This window comes from Aptenodytes forsteri, unplaced genomic scaffold (genome assembly GCF_000699145.1).
Source record: "Aptenodytes forsteri isolate BGI_AS27 unplaced genomic scaffold, ASM69914v1 Scaffold309, whole genome shotgun sequence".
Classification (NCBI taxonomy): Eukaryota; Metazoa; Chordata; class Aves; order Sphenisciformes; family Spheniscidae; genus Aptenodytes; species Aptenodytes forsteri.
The window spans coordinates 3,396,173-3,413,561 of record NW_008795857.1 but is presented as its reverse complement, the minus strand read 5'-3'; the positions used below and the strand labels follow the sequence as shown (position 1 = coordinate 3,413,561).

General features: G+C 49.2%; 1 protein-coding gene across 1 annotated transcript in view; it reads right to left on the bottom strand.

Annotated features, from left to right (window-relative positions):
* Window positions 1-351: 351 nt before the first annotated feature.
* Window positions 352-17,389, bottom strand: part of MDGA1 (MAM domain containing glycosylphosphatidylinositol anchor 1) — a 148,318-nt gene continuing 131,280 nt past the window's right edge. The window contains exons 15-17 of the mRNA XM_009283748.1: window positions 2,836-2,966; window positions 2,062-2,170; window positions 352-758 (exon numbers count right to left, since the gene is read on the bottom strand). Coding sequence (XP_009282023.1) covers window positions 667-758; window positions 2,062-2,170; window positions 2,836-2,966 — 332 coding nt within the window. The 3' untranslated portion in view covers window positions 352-666. The remainder of the gene's footprint in view (window positions 759-2,061; window positions 2,171-2,835; window positions 2,967-17,389) is intronic.

Genomic DNA, 17,389 nt, shown 5'->3' with positions numbered 1-17,389 from the left:
AAGCACATGCGGTGCGAGGCAAGATGCTCCAGCCATCGGCATGTGGGGCGGCTGCTGCCCCACGGTCGAGGCCGGCATTATGGCAGGGAGCTGCAGCCGGAGCGGGGCAGCCCCAGCCAGCGGGAAAGCATGGGGAGACAAGGGGACTACTGCGGTATGTCATCCACTAAGCTGTGGGCTCTGCAGTAAAGAAGGTAACTGTTCCAGTAGAAATTTGTGCTTTAATATATTTTTGTTTGTTTGTTTAAAACAAGTTCCCACTTCCCTGAGGAAGCCCTGTCCGACATTCCCAAGGAAACATGGGGGTGTTTTTTTCCTCGTTCATTTGCTCTTCATGTTTCTTCATTCCTATTTTTTGTCTTTCATTCCTTCTTTTCTGTGTGTTTCCATTTCTTTCCTTCCTTCCTCTCTCTCTCTCACTCTCTCGTGCACGTGCTTTTAAAAAATTTTTGTCTTTATTTTTTAATTTTGTTCTAGACATTATGACTTTCTCAAGGAGTGCTCCAGTTCTGAACCAGATCCCTTTGCGTGGTCATGCCTGTCAGTCTTTGGTAACATATGGACACTTTGGTGTGTCAGTGAGGAGGGGAGGAAGAGGAGCAGAGGTGGCTAAGTAGGAAAGGAGCAGGAATGTCTCGGTCCGAAGGCAGGAGCGCTCACTTGCCATCATCTGAGCAGCAGGCAAAGGAAGAAAGTCAATGGGCCACAAAGACAAGGGCTGTGCAGGGCCGGGACACCGCTTCCTGGAAGAGCAACCGCTGCCAGCCGAGAAGAGAGAAAAAGAATTAGTGATGGGACAGATTCAGACCTCATCAAACAAGCCAGCGCACATCAGTGTCTTAGCCGCTCCTCCCACCCGGAACCACGAAGCACCTCCCAGATCTACTGGAAGATCTTTCTAGCCTTCCCTGGACATTCTTAAGGCTTCCCAAAATTATTTCTTTTCCAACTCAGGAGAAAAGGTTGAATCTTAATTACTTTTGCAATCCAACCCTCCTTTCTTCCCCCGAAGATTCAACTTGAGTCAAACAAAAGGTTCTGCTTGTGTTCTGGTTACAGCTTGGCCATCCTAGGCTGAAACAGACCTTTAACTGCACCTGAAATTTTGAAATTTTTAGGGTGTTCTGACTTTTTTGTTGTTTTGTTTCCCCCTTCACCTTTGGAGTTAAGAAAATTGCTGAAAGTGACTCTTCCTCAACAAGTTTTTTTTCCTTCAAAAATGAATAAGACAAATTGAACCTTGCTCACAAGTGTCTGTCTGGCTTTGGTTTGCATGCTCTGAACACCTGCCCTCCTGCCCACCTGAGGCATGCCATCGGGGGCACAGGCAGGACTAAGGCACGAGGCACACCAGTGATTCCCAACCAAGGACTAATGCCTATGTACTGTTTATGCATCTTGCTACAGCTTCAACCTACGGTGCACCTCAGTGAGAGTGGGACTGTCTCCATTTCTGCAATGCTGGCACCAGGATCATGTAGATGGACTGGAAAGGGGCTGGTGGGATTTAGCTCAAGCACTCACTGTCAGGATTGGGAGGGAGGTGACATACAGCCCGGGTAGCTTGCTCCCATCCTGCATGTGCAATACCCTGCCTGGCTGTGCCTCTCTGCTCAGAGGGCCCTCCATGGCTCCAGGCCCCAAAAGGCAGATTTTTTTCCTGGAGAAGGCCTGGCTTAATGCTGCAGAGGCCATTAGAGCCTGCAGAAGGTCTTTCCCTTTCCAAAGCTCCCATACCTAGAGTTTCCAGGAAATGAGATACTGCAGAAGCTTTAGCTGCTTGGGGATGACACCCCCAACCCAACATACTGGTGCAGACTTCAGCATGCTGGTGTCTGGCAGCACAGTCCCTGCAGGATCTGGTTGTTCCTCTGAGCTCTTGCTAACTCACAACTGTAAAGAACAAGTTCAAGAGTCTGGCTTCTGCTGATGGAGTCAACCATCTTGTTGAGTCCCACCAACACGTCAATGTGCTCTGAAATTAGCTGTGCATCCCTAGCATATGCATTCATGTATGCATTCCCACTGACTCGTTTTCCTCTGAGGCATGCACACTCTCACCCTTATTCGGTCCAATTGGCTTCCTTGGACAGTCCCCCTTTTTCAGAGTGACGTCATCAATAGCAATGTCCCCCTCGTAGCTCGTGCCCCGGACACCTTCAAAGATGATCTGCAAGCAGAGCATGGGACAGAGCCCAGTGTGAGGCTGCAGTTGTGGAGGACTCTTCCCGCACTGCGGGGCTCTGCAGAGGTGAGCAGAGCACAGACCAGATCTTATCAGGTCCCCAAGTGAATGATTCCTTCCCGTTTCTCCAGTACTCATAGGATCTGGCGAGCCGGACCCCACTGCTTACGGGACCAGCCCCTGTGTGCTGAGCGTCTGTAGAGTAATAAATGAGCAAGTAGAGCTCTGCTTTATTAAGTGTGCTGCACTAACAAACCAACCAATACTGAACAGCGCTTGCAAGAGTAACTAAATTCTTATTCATTATTTTAAAGTACCCAAAAGCACGCTGGGCATTTCGCCACAGTGCCACAACTTACCAGCCTGCACAGACCCAGCTCTCACAAACAACCCTACAACAGCAAAGTAGCATGTTGGGCAAAAACATCAGCAATAAAATGTCCAGGAACAAAGCAGCCCACTTCCTGGGTACGCATAAGCGACTCGATGAGCAGATACAGCGTGCCCAGTTCATATTCACAAGCTGCCCTCCCTGTGCCCGAGCAGCCCCTGTGCCATGGAGGCAGATGACTGCTGGGAAGTCTCCCACAGCCCATGGCACATGGACAGGACAGGTGGCAGGTGGCTCCTTGGCTGTGGACCTGACTTACCTGGAAGGGCCCGGGTGGGTTGATGGGCACGTGTGCTTGCTGCCACATGTTTCCCCGGTTCCCACTGAGTGACCAGACCTGGGTGTCGATGGCTCGCTTGTTCCGCACACGAACTAGCAGGTTCAAGGAGCCTGTAAGAGAGAAGCCGGGCGCTGGTGTGCCGGGGCAGGCAGGCAACCTTGCCTGCTGGGCTGGCCCCCGGCATATCTCTGGGGCTCAGCCTCGAGCCACAGATGTATGCCCCAGCCGGCCCAGGGACAGCCTGCAGAGCCCCAGCGGTAACCTCTGGAGGAAGGCAGCTTTCTCCTGGGCTGATGGGCAAGTGCCACTGGCAATGTTTCATCCATCCGGGCTATCCAAGGGAGGACACAGACCCAGATGAAGACAGAGGACAGGACGAGGAAGAAGCAGTCTATAGTATGACTGGGGGTGGCACAAGAAGGGGGTGGCAGAAATGCTAGCTGCAAGGGACCTCCAGAGGCCCTTGCCAGCCCATCCAATCTCCTGCTTGAAGCTGTCTCCAGCTCTACATGAGGGCAGCATGGCTTTGCCTGGCCAAGTCTTGAAATCCCCTGAGGAAATCAACTTTTCCTAATGTCCAATATGGACCTCCAGTGCTACCAGTTGTGGCCGCTGTTCCCTATTATATTGTCTAATACTACTGATAAGATTTTGGCTCCTTTATCTTTGAAATTGCCCTTCAAACAGGTGGGGGCCAAGGGCTGATAGCAGCCTCCTCTTTGCCAGACTGAGCAAGTCCAGTTCCCTTAACCTCTCTTCCCCAGGACTTCTGCTCCTGGCCCTTGACCATCCTGATGCCCCTCCATTGGACCCACATTAGTTTCTCCACATCCCACTTGAACTGGGGAGCCCAGGACACATGTTTGCCTCTCCCTGTTCACCACTAACACCTGATGTATGCTGTGCAGCTTACAGCCCTCTCCCTGCCCTGGCCCTGGCCATCAGCTGCAGGAATAGGTGCAACCTGTGTCCTCAGTCGCCACTTGCCCTGGAAGCAGCCTTGGAGTGAGCAGCCGTTCTTTGCTAGCACTGGGCGGCACTGCCTGTACCACACTGCCTGTACCATCCCAGCCCCACATTTTCAGAGGGACACAAAGACCCTGTGAATCAACACCAACTTCAAGCTCTTTCAAACAAAGCAATTCCCAAAAGGTTTCCTCTGCCATTAAACCTAAACCAAGGCCAACAAATCTCAAAGCATTTCCAGTTCTCACTTCGAAAACAGTGTCACAGCCCCCTACCCTCCACCCACAAATGAAATCATCTCAGTCTGTCTTCCTGCAGCATCTTTTTGGTAATCCCCTTTTTTTTTCCTTTTTTGTTTCAGTGAAAAAACATTTTTAAACATTCACTCAGGGTTGACCTAAAACCCTCTTTCTCTTTTTTTTTTTTTCAATTCAGCTGGGGAACCAAAAAATCAATCACAACTCTAGTCACGCTGTTGCTCATCAGTGTTTCTGGTCTCCATACACAGACATATTACACCTGAGAGCAGAGAGGCAATAATAACCTTTACTTATATGTCCATAGTCTGTCTGCGCTTGGGATGCTGCATTCCCACCCAGGTACGCCCTTCTGAGAGGCAGCAGCGAGACATCAGGGTAAGAGACAGGGAAAGAGACTTTCCAATATAACCTCCCTCCTACATGATCCCCTGAAATTCTTCATTCTTGGCACATCAGCCTTGGGGGCACTGTGTGAAGGACAGGGACCTGGAAGTACCCCCGTCAAGCGCTTGGCTGTCAGAAAGCGAGAGATACATCACAGGGAGTTCAGAGATGCATAATAAAGATGATGAAATGTTTAGATGCTGAGTGGCTGACTTACAAGAAAAGGTTAAAAGAATGAAATATGTGTATAATTTAGTGAACTGAGGAAAGAGGGGCATGTTATAGCCTGGAAATATTCAGAAGCGTTAGCACTAAGGCTAGCTGAGAAAACTAGATGAAGGCCTGACGGGACAGGGAGAGCGTATCCAATTCCCTTCCCCGGTGGTACCCAGTTTGGGATGCACACCACAACCCAACATAAGGAGTGAAATAACTTGTTTCTCTTTCTCTTGAGACCAGCTGGCACTGCACAACCTGGGGAGACAGAGGTAAGAGAGTGGGATCTCCCTCCTGGAAACAGAGGTAAGAGAATGGGAACTCCCTCTTGGAAACACGGTGCCAAGGATGAGAGAAGTCACTGTGGGAGCCTCTGGCAAAACCAGCTTTGAGCCGCAGGTTTCTTGGTGTCCTCCCTGCCCTCAGGAGCTTCCTATGATGGACAGTGTCTCTAACAAGGATACCTAGTCCTCACGGAGGCCCTTGGCCAAACTGATGGCCCACGCAGGAACTACATAACCCCATAGATCAATGTCAACAGGAGTGTGTTCAGAGTAGCGAATTACAGATGCCAGAGCCGGTGAGATGCAGGATTAAGAGTGAATGAAGAATTAATATGAAGCTGCTAGCAAGCAAAGATTAAAAACAACTGTCTATTCTACCCTCATCTGGGGACTTGCAGCTAGGATCTGCCGCGCAAGAGCCTGGCTGAGTAGCCAGCACTGGGACAAATCAGGCAGCAAATGAACTTTGATGCCCTAGGAAAAAAGTAAAGGCGAGATAGAAAGAGACCCAGAGAAGCATCTGGAATGCAAATTAGTGCCCCCAAAGCACTGGCTGTGAATGCCTGGCCTAAACCCAAACCAAGCCTGAGCATATCCTGGCTGACAGCTCCATGTCCTTGCAGCACCAGGAAAAAAGTTTCAACCTTTTGGCCCCCGAATTCCCTAATGGAACAATACTGAATACGAGCAGACATTCTTCGAATGGTTTGCAATTGTAAAGGAAGCTCCCTTATCAGCCCACAACATGCAGTGTTTCACCACCTCTGTCTACACATGGAAAACTGAAGGTCAAAACAGACGAACAGCATGCCCATCACTGTCTTACAAATCAGTCAGAGTTGTGAAGGGGAGTCAGATCTCACAGCCCTACCTGCAATCCCTGCTAAGTTACAGAGCCTCCCTGAGGCTGGGAAAGAACCACAACACCTCCCTTTCCCAGTAATGCTGTCACTGGGAATGTGCTTCTGGGAGGCACGGTAGAGACTCCAGGACCTCAAACTAAACAGGGATGAAGCCCCTAACCCATATGAACAGGGTCCACAGTGTTGTAGATGTTAAAGATTGTCCAGGTCTTCTATTTTGTTCCCTTCTACCACGTGTCAGTCTGCCACAGGCTGCCAGTCAAGTTTAAGGGCATGTAGCCTGTGATGGAGGCACTTGGAAATGAACCTTCACACCTGAGCTCCAGGCAGAGCCATAAAACATTGTAGTCCTGGACTACAGAAAGCTCCAAGTCATCTTTCCAATTGCTCAGAGCTTGTCTCCCTTTTTCAGTCTGGCCCCAAAAGCCAACTGCGTGATGAACAAGTGCTGCAGGGCTTTGTGTTTTCCAAGTGAAAGCTTTGGGTTCAGCCCACTGCTCTAAAATCAAACGTTGTTCCAGGATCCCACTTACAGTCATGAAAATCCATAGATTAAGTGTCAGGCTAAAAAGGGAGGTGGAGCCTATGTAGATATTGACATCCGTAGCTCCTGACCTCTGGTGAATTCACACCCGCCCACACCCACCTCCACGCAATCTAGCAATACTCATCTCGTGCCTTATTAACTATCTTCACTCCCTGTGTAGCTTTCAGCATGTCACACAAGTTCAGACCAAACCAGCCACCTGATGCTTGTAAGGTGCCCCTCCTAGAGCACAGACTATATATCCAAATCCCACTTTGCAGGAGGTGGCTAATGCACGGTCCACGCATGTGTGGGGTGTGAGGAGCCCATTCACAGCTGTGAACTGACTTGCCACGTGATCCTTTGCAAACTGCTTTTACCTACTTTTATCTGCTGACATGATATGATGATGATAATCAAGAAGGACAGTAACACTCACTCACTTAGAGGGGAACTCAGAAACATAGCAAACATTTTACGAGACCTGAGCAAGAAGACACTAGGGAACAGAAGTGCCTGAGCTCTTCTGCCTTTCCAGTGGTCACAAACTGAAGAAGAACCAAAGTGGGATCTGCTCTCCAACCCCCATGCCTCCATCAGTGGAGATGTGAAAGGCCCATCTGGGATGTCCTCCAGCGCCAGCTGTTGCAGCCACCCCTTTTGCCTGGTTTTATACTACAATCGTGCCTCATTTCCTGTGTCAGAGTCCAAATCCAGCTGGCTAGTTCTGTTACCTATTTCTGTCATTGTCACCCCTTCCCCATCTCCCCCATCAGATGTGTCTGGCATTTCCTAAGGCTACCTGCTGGCGAGGCACACACAAAGACAGGCCATCTATCTGCTGCTAAATCTCTCCAGCTGACCAGAGACAGACAAACACAAGGGAAATCCCAGGACACCAGCAATCCTGTTGTTACCTCTCCCCATACAAGGCAATCTTCGCATTTGTCTTGTAATCTGTATTATTCCTTCTTCCCGATCAAAAGGTAGAATAAAGGCCAGTGACGAGTGATGAGGAATCAATTACAGGGAGAGCGAGCGGTACCTTCTGCTGGCTGCCTTTAAGACCAGAGCTGGCATTTCAAAGGAGTGGCACTCACACAAAAGAGCACCAGCTGGGCTGCCAGATAGAGTAGCCCAAGGGATGCCTTTAAATGTTACCTTCTCACAACAAGAAAAGGTCTTCTCTCAGTTTCCAGGGGATGGGGACTTGACTGTCGCATTCATTGAATAGCAGTGTAGATCCAGAAGAGCCGGCGCAGGCAACACTGGGAGGGAAGCAGGGTCTGTAAGCGCAGGGCGACAGGCACAGTCCATGGGCGGGATGGCAGAGAAGGTAGAGGTTTCCTCAAGAGCTCTCTGTGGGGCAGCTGGGGGGGTTAATATGGAGTGATGGGGTGGGGAAAGGCTGAGGCACAGCTCAGTTTATGCGGCTCAGATGGAAGGCAGGCAGCTGGAGCGGCTAGGAAGCAAAGGGAGGACGATGCTGCACGCTGAGAGACGGGGTGCTGTGCCAAGTGCAGCAGAGCTCCGTGGGATGGGTAGGGAAGGCTGTCGGGATCCACAGCCAGAGCCGGGCTGGCCGCAGGCTCGTGTGCAGCCTGGTCTCACTGCGACTCCCTGCTGTGCTCCTGCAGGATCCCTGCTCCAGCACGGGGCGATCTCAGGAGATCAGCTATCCATGAGAAATCCTGGCTGCAGCCTCAGCTTAGGTTTGGCACCCAACTGGGAATCCAGGGCTGAAAGCCCCTGTGGAAATTCCCATGGCATTTCAACTGCAGGCAAGACAGATTGAGATAAGAAGAAGAAACTGATTCATGGCAAGAGATGTCCAGTGGATGGAAAGAGATACACGGTGTTGAGAGGACTCAGACCTTGTATAGCCTGGCAGAGTCAATTGCAGACCCAAAATGAGGGCTAAAACCAGGCCAGAGAGAAAAGAGCTCTTGCCTTTCTAACAGGGGCTCTGAGCACTTCCTTAAGTGTGGTTTAGTGTTACCACCACTGATCACAAACTAAAAGCCCAAAGCTTAGTGCAGGCAAATCCCAGGAGTGAACAACAGTCCCCAGAAAGAATCTATTACTGTTCATAATCCCCACAACAAACACAGGCCTCTCTCCCTCTCTCATTTAAATGGCTGTTAATGAATAGCAGTGAGTGTCAGGCTGGTGTTCTCAGTTACAGTGCTGTGGGGGAAAGTTACTGCTCTGAGAGCTAGAAAGCAGAGGGTGGAAAAATAATCGTAGCGCAGACAGAGATGGAGAAATAATATCAGCTTGTACTGACTCATAATTTCTAGGAATGTAAGTTGTCTTCATGCCATGGTAGGACGTATTTACTCTTTCACAGTCTCTAATGATGCTTCATACATTAACATATGCGGAGTAAGACAATTAAAGCCTCTCGGCTCCTTTCCGCTCCTGATTACAGAGCACTTTATCTCTACATGTCTTTTAACTGATCTCAACTTGGCATGCAGGGTGGCCTGTGTCCAGTCACAGGGTCACTACACCGACCCCTTCCTGAAGCCACCTCTTCAGTAACTTCAAAGCGGGAGGGTTCAGAAAGCTCATCAATAGCGAGAAAATGGAGTCTTGGTCAGTTTGGAAAGCACCACTATCCCACCTCTACTCACGAGGCATCCCCATCAGCTTTAGAGAGGCACTGAGCATGTTCAGTGCTGTGCTGCAGGCTGGCTTATTGCTGTGGGACACTCTGCTTCATTATGGTGGGGAGGCTATAGTGAAAGGGATCAGGGGAATCAAAGCCTCCAGTTCCCTGCTGTGGCTGAGACTTTCTGGGGATATAAACAGCAATATGGTACGTTTTGATTGGCAATGTTTCCCCTACAGTAAACCTGTGAAAATTACTTATATCTGGCTACAGGGAATTTTCTTTGGATTTTATTGTGGATTTAAAAAATCAAAGAAACAAACACATATCCACCCCTGACCTCCTAAACCACCAGCAAATGAGGATGGGCTTGAAGCAATATCCCCTGACATGGCAAAGTCAATTGCACAGATTGATCTATGATCCATCACTATCTGACCTGTCTGGCATGCATATGAATTTTGGGATTGAGGGAATGGACCAGCAGGGAAGCAACAACACTGCACTGTAAAGAGCCAAAGTGGACATGTGACTGGACTCCTGGGGGGGACATCCTGGGTGGGGGGACCTGGGGCATGCAGGCAGTGGGGTAAATGCAACGGTATGGACACGTCTGCCTCGTGATGAGGAATGCGAGTGCTAACGGGAGGAAGGCAGGCAAACTACAGCTACAGCTCCTTCTCTCCAGCATATCCCCACCTGTCTGTGTACACAGACAGCAGATGGTGATATGGTAGGAGCAGACTTGCAATGGAGCTATGCTTGAGCTCCTTTGCTCATTTGATCCACGGTCTAATTAGAGAAAGTGTTGGCATAGAAAGATGAATGATACAAGACTTCCATCTTTGATGCTGTGTGTATGGAACAAAATCCTGCCACCCCTTTTCATGGAAAATTCCCTCAGAGATGTTTGTGACCAGCAACGGGCTTTCTATGCGTGGACAACAGGATGTTGTTTAAGGAATTCAAAAAAGGGAGAAAAAAATCTCCACGCTCCGTAACGTTAAATTTATGCTATCTCAGAAGAACAAAGGCCCATCCGATATGCAGCCAGAACAGAGTAGAGGGAGGGTACAGAGTCCGGCATTTAAAAGACAGGAATCGTGAGTCCTCGGGCTTTTTGCCAACTTCACATCCGATTCATTATACCATCTTGCTTAATCAAATCCCTTTCCCGTACTTAAACATTTTCCAGGGGACAATGTGGACTGTCTATGTCCTTCCCTACAGGACAGATGGGATGTCTGACTCTCAACCCCAAGCCCAGCTGTGTTTTCACAGCCCCTGAATGCCGCCATGGGCAGCAGCTCTGCTCCCATGTGACAGCTCACTGCGCTGCTGTGCTGCACGGCGCCTGCCCATGACCAGCGCAGGAGTCATCATGACAATTCACAGCAGATCTGACCACAGAATCAGACTAGGAGCAGGTTCACTCTGCCTATCACCTCCCGAGCCATGGTCCCGCTTGCCTTCAGTCCAGACACTCAGCCTAATAGTGACCACGTCCTCAGTTTCCCTACACCTCCTGTAGACCTCCTGCCCTCTGTAGGCAGAGGGAGGCAAGCAGGCAGGATGGTGCCTACCACTCTCTCAGATGGACGTGTGCTTGTTTACAGCCCAGCAAAGCAGAAAACAAATGGCATCGTGAGCTGAGCAAGTCTCCAAACACCTGCGCTCCAGCACACATCCCCCTCCCTCACCAAGCCCGTTGGGGAGAACGTGCACTCAGCCTGCGGGGACCAGACAGCCTCTCCAGAGCTTGTTCTTCCCAGCCTCAGCTCAGGGGACACAAACGCTTTCCCAGAGAGGCAGTCACTGACCCACATCAACGAGACTGGGAAGCACCCAGTAATCTCAGGGTCAATGATGGGAAGGACCTTAGTGTGTGTCCCCTGCTTGCTTACTGAGCAAGATGGTGCTAGAGCTGCCTTGCTGGTCTTTTTGCCCCCTAGCAGCCCTGAACGTGCTGCCAAGCCCTGTTCCTGCACGGTGATGCTCCATCATGAGATGGAGATCCCCCCTGGGGTTCATTCTGCCTTGCTATGGCCCCCTCCATGCTAGTATATGCAGCACGCTGTGAGAAGGCACTGTTTGGATGCAGACAAGCTCCCATTTGCTCTGTGTCCTCTGAGCCATGATAATTCAAGCTAACGCTTCAGCTCCTTGCGTGACTCCCTCCATAACCAGTATGTGTGATAATTTACAACATCTATCTGTCCATACACCTCTCTACACAGTTTCTTTCTCATGGGATTTCTCACTCTTCAGGAAATACCACCAGCCCCAAAAGGGAGGAATCTGCATTACAAGAAAAAACATGTATTTGTCCGAAATGTCTCCTGTTGTTTTATACTCCAGACCTGCCTCAACAGCTTGTTTTTATCCAGACATCCTTGTAAAAGCTAAGGATGTGCACCCTTAGAAACCTCCCCATCTAAGAAGGAGAGGATGTAGCTGTGGAAAGAAGTTCTGGACATTTTGAGCAGAATTCCATCTCAAGAGATTGAGAACAACCTGTACCACACCCCTTACCTGGGGCTTGCCCTTTTGCTCCTAGCAAGGATCCCCCGTACAAAAACACACAGAGGATGTAGCCTGCCTGAAGTCATGGAGCAGGATGAGCTATATCCTGGTCTAAATGCAGTTGTGCAGCTCCTCTTCTATCCATCCAGCCCTAAGAAAGGAGTTATGACCTTTCCATAGCCACTGCTTCTACCTATGTAGCCAGAAAGTTCGTCCTTGCCTTTTGGGAGCTCGCCAAGCAAGCCTGCAACAATACGATCCATGTAACTGCAGAGCAGGCAGAAACAGACCCTTGCCAGACAGCAGTGTTGCATTCCTTGCTGAGCTTGAATAGATAAACTAGACAGTTGGATCAAATCCTTGTTTTTGTCTGTTTAACAGAAAAAAAAAAACCTCATCAGTGAAATTCTGTTGGGAGGGAAGATGTACTAAAGGTACAAAGTGTCTGGTCCGGGAAAGCTGGCTGTAGTAGCAGAAGGAAACATGATTTCAGCAGAGCAAGGGGAAAGGGTGATTCAGGGGTAAGTTCAGAGTCCGTCACTCATCAGGGCCATGGCTGTGTATGAGCCCAGCACTGCCTCTGACTCAGCCCCAGGCAGGGCAGAGGGAGCCCCGTGTGCTCAGCACTGAAATGGATGCCGCTGCCTTTGTTTCTCTGTGCAGCTCCTGGCAAGCAGGACATGCCGTGCTGGTGGGAATGCACCCGCAAAGCCCTGAGTCCCCCAGTGCAAGGCAGGCAGCTTCTGTGGGCAGCAAAACAGCCCAGCCCTGCTGCCTTTATTGTGGCCCTAATCCTCCCAACACGGCACCATCTTGCCCTTAATTTAATGAGCAATTGTGGGACTATTTCTGCACCATTTCTGGTGGGCGTGTGGGGCAGGGGGACAGAAGGCATGCGAATTATCCTTTATGGGGCATGTAATGGGGAAGGGGGTGCTGGCCCCAGCTTCAGGGGCCAGCAAAACCATCTGCACAGGGGCTTGGTATGTCCAGACAGGGCTCCAACGGAGGCCCAGAGGGTGATTTGGTGGGGTCAGACTTCTGTTTGTCCCGAGTAGGAAGACAGCCAGTGTTGGTCTTTGTCAGACACACCAACCTCTCTCTTCTCACCTGGCAGTCTGCATCACTCACCGCTCTCCTAAAGTTGAGCGCTGTAGGTTAGAGCATCTAGATTAATCTCAAACCCCAGAATGGACTGTCTGGATTATGGTCCGAAGGACCTACAGAGGGTAGATGCCAGACCATGATTTCTTGTTACAAAGACCAAGTCCAAGGCAGGGCTTGAGACCTACTCTGGTGAAGCAGCTGTGAAGAAGAACCTCCATAGGCAGCAGTGCTAGCCAGCCCACGGACAGCATCATTACACTTGCTCTGTGCCTCAGGAAAGTGAGGTGCAGCAGCCCATCTTTCTTCCCCTCCAATGTTTTCTGGAATCAAGCAGTCTGAAGGCAGCCAGGCAGCTCCTTCCTTCTTACTGTTGCTGTACCTCGTGGTCCCCAGAAGAGGGGACCTCCTTAGGGAGGAGAGGCCAGCCTGGGGGAAAATGGGAGTACAAGGAATGTAGCAAGAAGGAGACCATGTGTAAGCAACCTTTCCCACCAATTTTGCAGACTCAAGAAGCGGAATGAACCAGAGTTGCTGTGAGGTCTGCTTGCTCCTTGTTCACCCTCTGTTTCATGACATGCCCAGATGACTCCAAGCAAATGCTCCCTCTTCTCCCAGCTTTGATAACGGACCCTTGCATCTTTGCCACCAGAGACAGCTGGGTCCTTTGCACAATTCATATGCTCAGCTCTCAGACTGAGAGCATATACTGTGCTCAGCTCTCTCAGACGAGCTGAAACAGAAGCCTGCTTCATAGACGCTGCTGGGTTTAAAAGAGCACACGGCCAGACAGGGGGAGTCTGCCTGCCTCCCTTCTGTGGGCAGGCTTTGCAAATACCTCAGCAAGAGAGGAGGGAGCCTCCCAGAGCCCCCAAAATACAAGTGGTATGTGTGGGAGGGTTCCTGACAAAAACCCTGCAGAAGCAGATGTACTTATGCTGAGGAAGACTTTGCCTGTCTCTTCTCTACCCCTATTAACAACCTATTTCTCCATCATCCCCCAGTCTGTGGTCTCAGTCCCAGGAGCCAGGCACAGGGCAGCTGCACAGCTGCAGGGCTTGGAGCAGATGGGCTGTTTTAGTGCAATGCTGAAGCCAGCAAGACAGCAGGAATGAGCAGCTGAGATCACATATTCTTCCTGTTGAACTGAAGACACCACTCAAAATCTGTTCTCTGGCCTCCTCCTCTGCCTGACCCAAGGAGACGCGAGAGGTGAATGTTCCAAGCCTGGGAAGTGGTTTGCTGCGGGAAGGTTGATAGAGCAGGCAGTTCCTCATCCAGCTTTGAGGCAGGATGCATTATAGCAAGAGACTCCTTTCCCATTTCATGCCCGGTTGTACTTTCACCAGAAAACTTCCAGGGGACTGGCTGAGACAGTGAGAGTCCCAACCTGGATCTGCAAACTCCTTCAATTCAAGCGCTGGGGTGCCTGTCATCCCTGTGGAGCTCTCTTTGGGAGCGGCAGTCACTCCTGGAAGTACTGGTGGTGACTGACACTTGTTGAGCATTTTTTGATTTTGTGGGAAGTATTTCAATACATGTTACAAAATCATGTCTTTTGAAGTTCAAGAACAGATTGGGATGGTTGCACAAGTAGTGCAAGATAGTTGTGCACTCTGGCCCCCCACCCTTTATCCTGTCAGAGCACCCAGGGGGGTCTCCAGATGTGCACCTGGAATGACCAACTTCAGTCTCCACTTGCTGTACAATTATGATACTGGTGAAACAGTTAATGGTACATGGAGACAACAGAAGAGTGACCTGGGAGTGCTAAAGAAGTAGCTGGATATGCACTGAGAGCTCCCATTTCCTCTTCAGTGTCTGTTAAGTTTTGTATCTAGCAATTTCAGGGTCTAAATAATTGATGCAACACCTGATGTCTCAGGAGACGATCAGGTTGCAGTATATCGTTACACCTACTCAACTTTGTGCAAGGCTGCTGCTGTGAGCCAAGTCTGAACAGAAAGATGCTTTGCTGAGAGCCTGGAGGAAGGGAGGGGGGATCATAGCAGCTTCCCACCAGATAAGTAACAGTGACTCAAATCAGGTGAGCAGGAGCAAAGATGATCTGTGGGGATTCAGGGCATCTGCAAATTAATTGGTGTCAGCAATCTGTGCCCCTGACAACCTTCCCAACAAATTCTGCAGTAGGAATGTGGTCAGATCATGACTGGTAAGACAGAAGAAGAGGACTTTTGAAGAAGGCAACATTTCAGCGGCTATCTGCACTGGGAACTTGATTCAGTGATACGCTTTTAGCGAGGGGCAAGGAAAGGTGGGGATCAGTGCACCCAGATTCAAGGTACTAAGCAGAATGCCTGCATCAACATGAAGAGATGTTATTCATGGAATAAAAATGACATATAGCCAATCCACATCTGAATACCTTTCCCTCCTCTCCATGTCTTCTTCAGCTTTACATGCCAAGCTCTTTGGCTTAGGGATGATTCAGTCCCACATCTGAAAGCCGTGTCAAGCATGCTGTTGGTGCTCTTTGTAAGTAAACATCCAATGAAGGTGTAGACACATAGTGTCTACTGGGCTCCAGCAAGAGTAACTGAAGGGAGTTCTCTGCCCTTCGTTATGCAGGAAGTTTGATTAGATGATGTATTGGTCCCACCTGGTCTTAATAATCTTTAAATCTATGGCTTTAATCCAAAGTTCACTGAAGTCTTTAGAAAAACAATGACTTCAACGGTCTTTGGTTGAGAGCCACTGTATTGAACCTACAGAGCTTGAATGACACTTTACAAATACGTGGTTATCTTGCCAGGTATTTATAATCCTTGCTCCTGATCATGGTATTTGACTAACTTCCCAAGAAAACAAGCAGATACTACCAGAAGAGACCACAGTCTATCCAAAGGGTCCATACCATAGCCCACAGGAAGCTGCTGGATATCTGCACAAAACATTAGTCAAATACATCTATTGATGGAGGAATGAGTAAAGCCAAGAACCCATCTGAATAAGTGGAAAAAGAAAGAGTATTAAAAAAATTGAATACATTTTTTCCTTATAAACTGTTCACTTAACTCTAACTGCAACTTGTTTTCAAGACCCTAGAGGGAAGTGAATCATACTCATTAGCAAAATCAGCCTCCCCTCAACCAATCCAGTGATGCAATCTCTACCATGTAGAGTTATTGCACTGGCGATAATGGCATGGATTTCATGAACGATGCATTTGTATATAAGGCAAACTTTATATATCCAACAGAATGCAGCTACCTCCAGGGTGCCACCTGTATAACTGTGTGCCGTAGCAGGGTGCTGCGTTCATAAACAAGGTTTGGATAGGAACGAGGGAGCTACGGTGTTGAACCTTACAAAAAGGATGTCTTCATGGTTCAAATTGCTTTTACATTGACATAGCTGGTACCTATCAATCTGTGTGACCTGACAGCTCTGACTACTGTCACTTGTCAGAAACAAGATGCAGCCACATGGCATCCATGCTAACACTGTCTCCTCTGTGTGATCATCCACCACGACCTCTCAGACACACCTTTGCACTGGTTGCATTATCGGAGTTGAAGAAGTAAAGAAGCAATTCAGCTTGGCAGGCCTTCCAGATCTGTGTTTCCTACTCAGCAGGAGGGCGTCAGTGGTGACACCACCAGTGTAAGTAACCTGCCTACAACCCAATTACCTCTAGGAAACAGCTCATGGCTTTCTTGAACTTGGATGCTGTGGCAAGTGACCTGATCAGGTCTCATTGTTTCTAGTGACTCAGAACCAAAATCCCTCTTTATCAATCCCAAGCACTGTTCCTCACAGTATCTTAGTAGAATAGAATAGTTCAGTTGGAAGGGACCTACAACCATAACCTAGTCCAACTGCCTGACCACTTCGCTCTCTAGGATAGAATAGAATAGAATAGAATAGAATAGAATAGAATAGAATAGAATAGTTCAGTTGGAAGGGACCTACAACCATAACCTAGTCCAACTGCCTGACCACTTCGACCACCTCTCTAGGAAGCCTGTTCCAGTGTCTGACCACCCTCTCAGTAAATAAATGTTTCCTAATATCTAATCTGATCCTCCCCTGATGCAGCTTTGAACCATTCCCACGAGTCCTGTCGCTGGATACCAGGGAGAAGAGATCAGCAACTCCCTCTCCACTTCCCCTCCTCAAGAAGCTGTAGAGAGCAATGAGTAGTTTACAATTTCATTGGAAGCTTCCCATCCTGATTATACATAGGCAAGACTTAGCTGGGGTGGTCAGATAAGGTCTGTGTCAGCACCTTTAACTCTCCATGAGTTTCATAGATGCTGGATACATGCCAGAAAATAAGCCTGTTCCCTGATTTCTGGGAGAGGAAGTGGCCAAGGCAAGACCATGACACTGCTAGTGCAGAAAGGAGGCTCAAAGTACAAAAATAGCAAGCCAAGAGCAGGGTCTTCAGACATTGCATTCAGTCAAGCCCAGCTCTTGAAGCCCAGAACTTGCCTTCTCCCCAGGGGAGACCCAGGGGCCTTTGCCTTCTCCCCGCTCTGAGGGCCATATCTCGTCATAAGCCTGTGTGCAGTGACTACTGCTATTAAAAACACAGCAAACATAGTTTGAAAAGGGTCTACCAGTGAGCTCACAAATCAGGAGGAGGCTAAAAAAATGCTGCTTGGGTACATCCTACATTACCGCTTTGATGTAGGTACCCCTGGGAGCAAGTAAACTCTTTGACCCAAGTGTTTTCCCCGTGAGCACAGTCACTGGCTCACGAGATAGGGAGCTATAGCATTAGCAATCACTGTGTACCATGAGGACCACAATGGCCACACAAAAAGCTA